Raw genomic sequence first — 12055 nt, forward strand, 5'->3', positions numbered from 1 at the left:
AGTGACACGGACACCTGAAATCCAGCGATGTCCTGTCGGCTGCAGCGCTGCCCAGAAAACCATCTCTTCTCCCAGCATGCTGCAGGACTGCACCTGCCTGACAGGTCAGTCCTTTGCTGGCCAAGGAGGGACACAGGCTCCCTTTGCTGGGAATTACCAGCTGTGCACAAGGAGGGGTCACAGCCCAATGCATGGAGGAGCCCAGCATAGAGGAGGAAGAAGGTTCATGGTTACAGTACAGTTCTTTTGACCAGTGACATGAATCGTTTTGGGGAAGGCTAATGAGATACTATTCATTTCTTAATCAGTGTGTGCTTTTCCTGTGTAGGTGGTGAGGACCGATCCTCAGTGGGATGTTAATTGCCTTTGTTTGAAACACATGCCCTATTCTTGTATTGTCCATATGGGGTGTTCTCAGCCAGTGAGAGCTGATTTAGGTCGGGCCTTTGGGTCACATCTACTGTGAGGCAAGAACTCTTAGTCTTAGGCCGAGTTTTTCGCATTAAGCAGGTTGTAGGAGCTGTTATGTTAGTGCCTTGCCTTTCTCATGGGCTGTGACACCCCTTACCGTGGCTGGGCTGGGCTGTGCTGTGCTGTGCTGTGCTGTGCTGTGCTGTGCTCCTCCACAGCTCCTGGCTCAGCTCTGCTCTTGTTGCAGCCCAACAGCCGAGGGATGCGCCAGCATCTCAAGACAGGGAGACAAGGAGCCTGCCATGATTGCTGTCCTGCCTGACACTACTGAGGGTGGGGAGATGGTTCGCAGTAGTCCCTGGGCAGGGCTGGCCGCTCCAGACTTCCTTAAGAAGGCACTTTTTAGAAGTGAGGCAGGGCTGCCTTCAGCTCCTCCCTTGCAGCTGCTCTGCGGGAACCGCCAGGGCTGCAAGTGCAAGAGCCCTCTGGGCAGCCCCAGCTGTTGTCCACACCACGCACCTGTGGGCTGGTTCCTGTGCAAGTACCTGGAGTGTCGTGGCTGCAGCAAGGTCAGCTGCCCACAGCCCAAAAGGAACATGTGCCCCGTAGTTGGCAGGATTCGAACCTGCGCGGGGAAACCCCAATGGATTTCTAGTCCATCGCCTTCACCACTCGGCCACAACTACCTGCTCCAGCCCTCCTTGCCCTGCTCATCACACACAACGCCGTGCCACAACCCCGGCACCTGGGCACTTCAGGCCAAGGCTCCACTCAGTCCACATTGGCAGTTGGGACGCTCACAGAACAAGATGGGCCCCTGGGGCCACTTTCCAGAGGCCTGAGAGGCACAACCCCAGGGGCTCCGGCTGCAGCTCCCGCACCCTTGGCCTCAGCCAGGCATCTGGGATACCCTGCCCTGTGGCTGTGGTCATTCATCCTCCCCCGTGCTCCTCCCCCTGGCAAGCCTTGACTGAACCAGCTGCAAGAGGAAGCATTGCCTTAACCAAACCAGCTGGGTGTTGAAAGGTCCCTCACCACACCAGGTGCTGTTGCATGCTACAGCCAGGAACAGCCCTGATCGTAACAGCAGCATCAGCTTGCCATGAGCATCACGAGCCCCGGTGGGGAACAAAGGATAATCAGTCATCCCATGACAGCCTTGCAACAATCTCTCGATGAATTGTGTCGGAGATTGGGGGGCATTGGAATTTTTTCTCCACCCCTGTTACTAAGCAAGAAATGTCTGGGTGATTAGAGCCATCAAGTCTTTTGTAAGAGAAAAAAGGCTGTGCTGGGTGGGGCAGGGGAAGGAGGCAGCCGGCTGTTGGAACTGGCTCTCTCCTCAGTGGGACACCGGGAGCAAAAGGGACTGCTCTTTGCTTCTGGCTGCGACCGCAGGAGATCCAACTGTGCTCTGTCTTCACCTCCTGGCTGGGTGAGCTCTGGTTCAACCTCTTTCCCACTGGGAGTGCACATTTTACCGGCTGCGTTTCTCGCAGCAGATGCCATGGAGTCCAGCTGACCCTGCTGCCTGCTCCGCTTTGCCGCACGAGACCGTGGCATCTGCTGTGACTGCAGAATCCTTGCTACCTCACTGGCTAGCCTGGGAGAGCCAACCCCAGGCCCCTGCCACCCCGCTTTTGCTGCTCCGAGCTGCCTGGCTGCCTGCTTCTCTGTCCGCCATTACCAGCTGCGTGAGGCTGACCTGACCATGCGCTGCAGCGCCACCCGCAGCCGCTCAGGAGTCATCGCACCTGCCCTACCCAGCCGGTAGCTCAACAGCGCCACCTGCAGCCGCTCGGCCAGGCATCGCACCTGCCCTGCCCGACCGGGAGCTCAACAGCGCCCTTGCTGCTTGCGACCGTGATTACACCACACGGGAAAGTGCTTGGCAGCTCAAAAAGTCGTCTGCTATTGGTTTCTGGTTCTATTTGTGGTTGCTATTATTGTTATTGCTTGTTTATAGATACTAGTAAAGAACTGTTATTCCTTTTCCCGTACCTTTGCCTGAAAGCCCTTGATTTCAAAATTAAAATAATTCGGAGGGAGGGGAAATCACACTCTCTGTCCTAAGGCAGGGTTCAACCTCTTTTAGCAGACACCTGTCTTTCAAACCAAGACAAATGTAGCCCCAGAGGAAGACCATCATTGTTACTGCAGTTTTGGAAACAATTTCCAAATGTCTGGGGAGTTGTTTCCAGTAGGTACCACCATGGATTATGTCAGAGATGGAACCTCAGCTCAGAGGGCTGAGCCAGCACCTCCCTTTGGGTGGGACGTCTCTCGCAGCTTGAGAACCAAAAAACTTGGGTACTCAAAAGACCATCACTGAGACTGCGGCCTGATTTGATCCACACACACATGCACCCACACTCCTCGAAGTCCAGCCCACACTTGGTTGAGAAACACATAGGGATTTGATGTGAGTATTTCACCGAGCCCAAGGGACATTTCCAATAGGCACATTTATACACCCAAATACACTCAAAGTCCAGCCCACACTTGGTTGAGAAACACATAGGGATTTGTTGTATTGCACCGAGCCCAAGGGACATTTCCAATAGGTAGGTTTACACACCCAAATACAGATGTGCTCTTCTCTGTGCCTCTGTGTGTGTATATGTGTGAATTGATAATGGCATGAATGTTGTCACTGTGAATTTGTAATTAAGTCCTTGCAATGGCTGTGGATCGAGTGCTGCTAAACCCTTTTGCTCCCTTCCAATTTTTTATCCATATTCTTTGCACCACACACTTCTGAATGCACAGTCTCCCTATGAAACATTAAACATTGATTTCAATATTCTATTTATGCTTCATCCATTTGGTAAGTAACAGGGTGAGCCTTGGCATCAAACTCTGTTGCAACCACACTAACCATGTCTAGCCATGAAAAGAAGCACTCTTCTCCTTTCCAGCCCGCATCCTCATATGTCAAGTCCTCATCCCAGTGAGAAAATTCCAACATCACCAATAGAAGACAGAAGATTGATTTTCCTATGCTTTTGTGGAGAAAATTTTGACAGGACGGAAAATTTACTCAAAATACCTGTGTTACCTCTCACAAGGAACAAATTAGCAGCGGGCCCTGCAGGGCCATAATCTTCAGGTTGCAGACTCCAGCACAGTGACTGAGTCACTGGGATGAGGCTTTGGCCCTCTTGTGTAACTTCTGGAAGTTCTTTGTGCCGCTGCTGGTATACTCAAGACAGCAGGCAATGCTCTCCCTGGCAGAGCAGGTGGTAGCTGAGGGTGGAGGAGAACAAACGACCACGACTCTCCAGCGGTGCTGCACAAAGGCTTTAATGAGAAGGAGCAAAAGCAGCGTGGCACAGAACAGAGGCCAAGGAACACGTGTGCAGGGGCCAGGGAGGGAAAGAGATCGGCCCATTTGCCAAGGACAAAGGGGATGATCCGCCGGCTTCAGCAGATCTGACCGCAGCGGGGGAAAGGCAGACACAGCCCCAACGCCCCCAGCCCAATGGAGCCCCCAGAAGAGACGGGAACCCCTGCGGTGCTGAGGGAGCTACCCACAGCAGCTGACAGGGAGGATCCCACGGCCGTGCTCTGAGGGAAAGAGGTGAGGATGGGGCCTGGCATGGTCACCACCACCGGCGAAGGCTCGATGTACACCGTGGAGTCAGCGCAGCGGGCGACGCAGGGCTCACTGCAGCTGCTTGCAAGGGGGGTTGGGCCACAGGGGCCACAGGGCCGTGGCGGACAGGGTCGGCAGCAAGACATCTCTGGGTGCAGGAGGCAAAGCTGCAACAGAGAGCAGGGAGCACCAACCAACCTGAGGATCAGTCTGTCTCTCTGTCCCTCAGCTCTCTCCAGGGACACATTTGGTCTTCAAAACACACCCTTTACCTAGAGCTTCCACGACCCTCCTCGTGGCGCGGCACAGGAAGGCCGCCCCACTTCAGGAATGGGACCCAACACAGTGGCTTTAAGGGCCCTGTGGAAAGGCTGGTCACAGCCCATCTCCAGAACAGACACGGCTGCGTTAGAGATGTCCGGGGATGCCCTGAGGCATTTCGTTGAACCACGCCAGGTGCAAAGTCTGCTGGGCACGTCCCCCTGCAGCTGAGCCCCATTGATCCCCTTCTGCTGGAACAAAGCCCCCTCTTCCCAGCTGTCCCCAGCCACCACCACGGAAAGGCTGACAGCCCTTCAACAGTTCCACGTCAAGGCCAAGCCGAGGTGGCCCAAGGATCAGCCTGGGCAGCCTCCATGACAGCAGGTCAGCCCACAGGGAGAGATGGAGCACGCTGTTATGATCTAATTATTAAGGTTCTTTGAAAATACTTCTGCCCGAATTAAGGTACAAATGAGAGTATATGTTAATCAATAGTATGGGTTTTATTTGATAGAAAATATGAGAGAGAGAGAGAAGAAAAGAGAGACAAAGAGAAGTAGGAAAAGAGGTGGGGGGACAGAAAGTGGGAAAGAGAAAATATTACCATCCGTGGATCCCAACGATGTTGCGTTGATCCTCTCCAGCCGGTCTTTTTGGTGGTGGTGGTCCCCCCAAAAGCACAGAATGCCATGGGTTAATATACACTCAGGCCAGGGGCAATGTCGAGGTATGTCCCCCCCGGGGAGGAGCAGTTTCTTGCAGCAGACTCTGCTTGCATCACCTGCACTCCTGTGGTGCCAAGCCTAGCACTCTGGGGGGTCTGTGATGGATTGTGACTCTCCCTCAGCTGCCTCTCACATGAAATCCCATGGATGTGGCTTGTGGGGTTGGGGGTTTCACAGCTGGGCCAGTTTGGGTAAACCTGGCTTCTGTGAGCTGTGCTCTGCCCCCACCCCAAACTCAGCCAGAGATGATCCTTAGTGCAGCTAGTGGCTTTGGCTTTTGTAGATGCATTCCTTTCCCTCAGCCTGAGATGATTAAATAATAGGGTTTCCCTTTATCTAATCACTGCAGTTTGACTCAGTCCAAAGTCCCAGTCAGGTATCTTCAGAGAGGCTTCTTTGATTGTAGCTTCTTTATACACGTTTTGTTATAATGAGCAAAACTTTTTATCAATGTTTGAGGCATGAACTATTTCAGTCTCTCACACACGCTGAGGCTTACCTCGTTCCTTGACGAAAGGGAGGCCAGAGAGGAGGATGCCGAGCCTGCAGCAACACAGCCTTTTATGCCGTATCCCAGAGCCCTGTGGGGCCACAAACATTCCTTGTTCGTGAAACGTCCAAACTCCTGGGAGTGGCCACTTGCAAGGCCTTGCTGCTGATGAAGTCTCTGCCTCTTTCATCTCAGGCACTTTTCTCCAGTTTCACACCATCAGACATGGAAATGATTCATCTGTGTCCCAGCTGCCTAAGGCCACTTGACTTGGAGGTCCCAGGCTGGTGTATAAGGTGAATTTAAATGAATCTGTGTAGTGTCTAATGCCTTTGCCACTTCTTCATGCTTAATTCGGTCCCTGTTACAGTTAAATTCAGCCACGAGAGACACCTCAGGTCAGCTCTCAGGGGCCTTCAGTGAAGGCACTCAGGCTAATCCTGAGAGACATTTCTACCACGGGTCATCACAGACATACAGAAGACTGTGGTTCAGTTGAGGCAGAAAGTCAACGCTGCAGAATCCCATAGTGGGGAAGAGACCCAACTCTGCAGGGAGGTGGCAAAACTCAGTGGCAAGGAAAGTCCATGTTCAGCCTTAGAATCACTTGGGGATGGAATGGACCTTAAAATCATCTACCTCAAGCCCCCTGAAATTGCTTCTACAGCTTCTCTGGAGAACCTGTTCCAGAGTCTCACCTCTTTCAGAGGAAAGGATTCCTTCCCAATACCTAATCTAAATATGCCTGCTTTCAGTTTAAAACCAGTAGCCCTTTTCCCATCCTTCCACACCCCAACCAAGCATCCCTCTCTTTCTTAATGTCTCTTGGGAGTCTTCCTCTTCCTCTTCCTCTTCCTCTTCCTCTTCCTCTTCCTCTTCCTCGCACAACCCCAACCCTCTCAGCCTGTCCTCACAGCACAACAGCTCCAGTTGCATGATGGTGTTTGTGGCCGCACTGGACCCACTGCAGTGGGTCCACGTGTTTCATAGGCTGTGGTTCCTAGAGGTGGATGCAGTACCCCAGCTATGGTGTCATGAGAGCTGAGTGGAGCAGGACAATCCCCTCCCTCGACCTGCTTGCCACACGGCTCTGGATGCAGCCCAGGATATGATTGGCTTTCTGGGCTGCCAGTGCACGGTGCAGGCTCATGTTCAGTATTTCAGCCACCAGAACCTACAAGTCCCTCTCCCTAGGGCTGCTCTCAATCCACTCATGGCCTAGCCTGTGTCCATGTTTGGGATTGCCCTGACCTTGGCACTTGACCTTGTTGAGCTTCATGCGGTTTGCACAGACTCACCCCTCCAGCCTGTCCAGGTCCCTCTGGATGGCATCCCTTCCTCTAGAGTATTAACCACATCACTCAGCTCAATGTCATTCAATGTCATCCACCAACCCAATGAGAATGCACTCCAACCCCCGCCCCCCCGCCCATGTCTCCCCAGAAGGTGTTAAATATTCCTGGTCCCATCACCAAACCCTGAGGAACAACACTCATCCCTGGTTAGACACCACTCTAGTTGGACATCGAGCTCTGGACCACAAGTTGTTGAGTGCCACCATCCATCCAATTCCATATGCACTGAGAGGCCACTGCCCGTAAAATCCACGTCACTCCTACTTAGAGAGAAGGATGCAAGGAGCAGGTCCAGCAGTGCCTCCTCTCTGGTCAGGCTCTCCATCCCCTGTACTAGGAAGTTGTCCTCAGCACACTCTAGTAGTTCCCAGGCAGTTCCTTGTGCTGCTTTGCCAGCAGCAGACTGAGTGGTTTAAGTTCCTGTCAAGACCAGGGCCAAGTGAATGGGCCATGTCCTGGCATCAAAGCAATTCATCTGTGTCCCAGAAGCATAAGGCAAATTGGCTCAGAGGAAGACTGGCGGATGGAGTGGAGGAAGGTTGGAGGTGGGTTTGTGTCACGCGGATAGCCTTTGTCACACTGCCCTCTTCATGGGGATAGTGCCCACCCATCATGGTGGAATTTAGCTATAAGAGGCACCTTATAGCTAAATTGAGCCCTCAAGTGCTTTTGGTGCAGGTGCACAAGCCAGCCCTGAGAGACATTTCTCCCCAGGGGTCACTGACAAAGAGGAGACGATGGGTAAGTTCAGGCAGAGGGTCAAGGCTGCACAGTCCCGTAGAGAAGAAGAGACGCGCCTCTCCAGGGCTGTGGCAAAGCTCAGTGGCAAAGTAGGATCACTGTGGGCTGGAGGGAAGCTCCTCATTGAGAGGAGTGAGGACAACGAGGGCCTTGATTTCTGTTATCAGTCTCTGCCACAGCCTGTTTTTTTCTGCCCATGAGCCCGGGGAACTGAGGCAGATTCACAACCAAGAGGAGAAAACCAAGGACTCAATAAACTGTCTCTCAAGGGACTTCTCTAAGGGGAATCTCCACAGCTGTGTGTCCCTTGAAAACTAAACAAGGCCCTCATGCATTTCACAACCAGAGCTCTGGTCTCAGCTTGGGAAGCTGAGATCCTCCAGAAAACAAGGAAATCAACACGTAGGAAGGTGATCAAAGGCATGCCTGCATCTCTCGCTGAAAGCAGCGCACACACAAAGTGGGCCATTTTGTTCAGCGTGTCCACTCCCAAGGCCAGGATCTGGATTGTGGCTTTGGGGAAGAGGCTGAGGGCAGGGAGCCCAAAGCTACTGGCTCTTTTTCCTGGGGCAGGCATCCCTTTGCGCATTCCATACATTTCACAGTTCAAAGGGATGTTGGATCAGTCTCCCAGAGCAGGTGGGAATCATTGTGATGTGGAAGAGTTGGGAAAATCCATGAGCTTCAGGCAAACCTGAATCATCCTGGTGTGGAACTGAGTGCACACGGTGCCCTGGACTCAGGCATTCCAGGGATACCGGAGCACACAGCCTCTTTCCTCCAAAATTTCTGCCTTTGTCAGGGGCATTTCCAGACCTTTTAGGACCGGTCCCAAACCACCTCGTATGTCTGTGTAATCCTGTGCTGCTGCTGCAGCTTTCCAAAAGGAGTTGCCTGTTGCTGGCTGCTCAAGGGCCCATGGGACGCAGGGCAACCCAGGATAATGGAGGCTGGGAGGGACCACTGGATGGCCTCTGCTCCTGCTCTGAGAAGAACCAACTTCCCAGTTGCTTCCAGAAGCTGTGGGCCTTGTCCCATTGTCCTCTGTCCCAACTGCCACTGTCAGGCAGGTCCCTGTCTCTTGGGCAGCTCCTCCAGGGATGCCCTGCACTCCCCGGGGGGCTACCAGGAGATGGAAAGGGTTCCTATAGCTGAGCCTCCCAGGTCCTCGAAGGGGGCCACCAGGAGCTGACACTGAGACTGCCTGCACTGGTGAGCATATGGCATGGCAGCCTGGAGAGCACAGGGCTGGGTATGTGCAGGGAATGCCAGCCGCTCCACATTGCACTCTCAGGCCAGTGACAAGGAGCCCCTTTGGGGCAGAGGGGCTGGAAAGCAGAGAGAAAGTCTGTCCCAACAGAGTCTGTCCCAACTCTAAGTCTTCTGCGGAGCTTTCACCCCTACTCCTGAGAGTTCCTTGTTGTCCCTCTCCAGATCTCATCCCGTAAGCCTGGGATCTGACCCAGGATGACCCATGGATGGTGCCTTTTCCTCGGCACTGCAGAGGCCACATCTGGGGTGGTGTCCCCTTTTGGTGTCCCCAGGGACAAGGGAGGTGGTGGTGATCTCTCACGGAGAGAGGCACTGGCAGAGGACCAGGCAGAACAAAAGGGCTGCAGCACCTGACGTATGGGGGGAGGCCGAGGGCACTGCGCTTTTGCAACCCGGTGGAGATGAGCAAGGTGTGGAGAGGGCCATGGAGCTGCTGTCTCCACCATCTCCTGGAGGTTCTGGAGAGAATGAAGCCAAACTCTCCGGAGAGGTGCACTGCCAAAGGGCAAGAGGCAGCAATTGCAAGTTGCAAGAAAGGAAATCCCAGGGCTCCCTGGGGGAAGACAAGGGACAGGCCTGGGAGAGCTGCACAAGGGACAGTGACCTCTTTCTTAGACAGTGTCAGTGCTTAGAAGTCAGCAGGACAAGGCCCAGAGCCTGCTGAGGAACCAGAGCAGTCGATAGGAGCACAAGACCTCTAGAGCTCCGTCCAGACCTTCTAGGGTTGATCTGGGGTACTCTGAGTCACTACAGCCCTTGAGCAGCCACCAAAAGGCCATGCCTTGGGAGACAGCAAATGCGGGAGATGGCAGAGAAGCACCAGGTGATCCAGGAATGGGGATAAAAGGTGGGGAAATGCCCTTCATGGCAGCAGAACATTGAGCATATGAGCCCTGTTATCCCTTGAACATCTGAGTCTGCAGCACCCAGTCCACTGAAGTCCACACTGGGTGACTCAGGTTTGCCTGGAGCTCAGGGATTTTCCCAACTCGTCCACATCACGATGACTCCCACATGCTCTTGGAGACTGATCCAGTGTCCCTTTGAAATGTAAAATGCATGGAATGGGAAACCCCATCCCTGACCCAGAAAAAAGCCAAGGGCTTTGGGCTCCCTGCCCTCAGCCTGTTCCCCAAAGCCGCCATCCAGGTCTCTGGCCTCTGGGATGAACATGCTGAGCAAAACAGGTCAGTGTGGCTGTGGGTCTCTTTCAGGGAAGGACGCGGCATCTCTTTGATCACAAAAGCAGGCCATGATACAGCCTGTGGACAGTAAGCAAGTTCCCTGTAGCTGTCACTCGGGCCTGCAGGGGACATCCTTCCAGCTGAACATGGACTTTCCTTGCCACTGAGTTTTGCCACCTCCCTGCAGAGTTGGGTCTCTTCCCCACTATGGGATTCTGCAGCGTTGACTTTCTGCCTCAACTGAACCACAGTCTTCTGTATGTCTGTGATGACCCGTGGTAGAAATGTCTCTCAGGATTAGCCTGAGTGCCTTCACTGAAGGCCCCTGAGAGCTGACCTGAGGTGTCTCTCGTGGCTGAATTTAACTGTAACAGGGACCGAATTAAGCATGAAGAAGTGGCAAAGGCATTAGACACTACACAGATTCATTTAAATTCACCTTATACACCAGCCTGGGACCTCCAAGTCAAGTGGCCTTAGGCAGCTGGGACACAGATGAATCATTTCCATGTCTGATGGTGTGAAACTGGAGAAAAGTGCCTGAGATGAAAGAGGCAGGGACTTCATCAGCAGCAAGGCCTTGCAAGTGGCCACTCCCAGGAGTTTGGACGTTTCACGAACAAGGAATGTTTGTGGCCCCACAGGGCTCTGGGATACGGCATAAAAGGCTGTGTTGCTGCAGGCTCGGCATCCTCCTCTCTGGCCTCCCTTTCGTCAAGGAACGAGGTAAGCCTCAGCGTGTGTGAGAGACTGAAATAGTTCATGCCTCAAACATTGATAAAAAGTTTTGCTCATTATAACAAAACGTGTATAAAGAAGCTACAATCAAAGAAGCCTCTCTGAAGATACCTGACTGGGACTTTGGACTGAGTCAAACTGCAGTGATTAGATAAAGGGAAACCCTATTATTTAATCATCTCAGGCTGAGGGAAAGGAATGCATCTACAAAAGCCAAAGCCACTAGCTGCACTAAGGATCATCTCTGGCTGAGTTTGGGGTGGGGGCAGAGCACAGCTCACAGAAGCCAGGTTTACCCAAACTGGCCCAGCTGTGAAACCCCCAACCCCACAAGCCACATCCATGGGACTTTCATGTGAGAGGCAGCTGAGGGAGAGTCACAATCCATCACAGACCCCCCAGAGTGCTAGGCTTGGCACCACAGGAGTGCAGGTGATGCAAGCAGAGTCTGCTGCAAGAAACTGCTCCTCCCCGGGGGGGACATACCTCGACATTGCCCCTGGCCTGAGTGTATATTAACCCATGGCATTCTGTGCTTTTGGGGGGACCACCACCACCAAAAAGACCGGCTGGAGAGGATCAACGCAACATCGTTGGGATCCACGGATGGTAATATTTTCTCTTTCCCACTTTCTGTCCCCCCACCTCTTTTCCTACTTCTCTTTGTCTCTCTTTTCTTCTCTCTCTCTCTCATATTTTCTATCAAATAAAACCCATACTATTGATTAACATATACTCTCATTTGTACCTTAATTCGGGCAGAAGTATTTTCAAAGAACCTTAATAATTAGATCATAACAGCGTGCTCCATCTCTCCCTGTGGGCTGACCTGCTGTCATGGAGGCTGCCCAGGCTGATCCTTGGGCCACCTCGGCTTGGCCTTGACGTGGAACTGTTGAAGGGCTGTCAGCCTTTCCGTGGTGGTGGCTGGGGACAGCTGGGAAGAGGGGGCTTTGTTCCAGCAGAAGGGGATCAATGGGGCTCAGCTGCAGGGGGACGTGCCCAGCAGACTTTGCACCTGGCGTGGTTCAACGAAATGCCTCAGGGCATCCCCGGACATCTCTAACGCAGCCGTGTCTGTTCTGGAGATGGGCTGTGACCAGCCTTTCCACAGGGGCCTTAAAGCCACTGTGTTGGGTCCCATTCCTGAAGTGGGGCGGCCTTCCTGTGCCGCGCCACGAGGAGGGTCGTGGAAGCTGTAGGTAAAGGGTGTGTTTTGAAGACCAAATGTGTCCCTGGAGAGAGCTGAGGGACAGAGAGACAGACTGATCCTCACGTTGGTT

At 53.2% G+C, this 12055-nt stretch overlaps 1 protein-coding gene and 1 non-coding gene across 2 annotated transcripts in view; both read right to left on the bottom strand.

Annotated features, from left to right (window-relative positions):
• LOC146432965 (olfactory receptor 12D1-like) overlaps positions 1-11266 on the bottom strand; it is a 26966-nt gene extending 15700 nt beyond the window's left edge. The window contains 2 exon segments of the mRNA XM_085070996.1: positions 3942-4084; positions 11259-11266. Of these exon segments, the coding sequence (XP_084927122.1) occupies positions 3942-4084; positions 11259-11266 (151 nt within the window).
• Positions 1016-1097, bottom strand: TRNAS-AGA (transfer RNA serine (anticodon AGA)). The gene has a single exon. It is a non-coding gene; the product is annotated as a tRNA-Ser (tRNA).
• Positions 11267-12055: the final 789 nt, after the last annotated feature.

The sequence above is a fragment of the Lichenostomus cassidix genome, chromosome 10, assembly GCF_008360975.1.
Source record: "Lichenostomus cassidix isolate B80296 chromosome 10, HeHo_3.0, whole genome shotgun sequence".
In the NCBI taxonomy this organism is placed as follows: Eukaryota; Metazoa; Chordata; class Aves; order Passeriformes; family Meliphagidae; genus Lichenostomus; species Lichenostomus cassidix.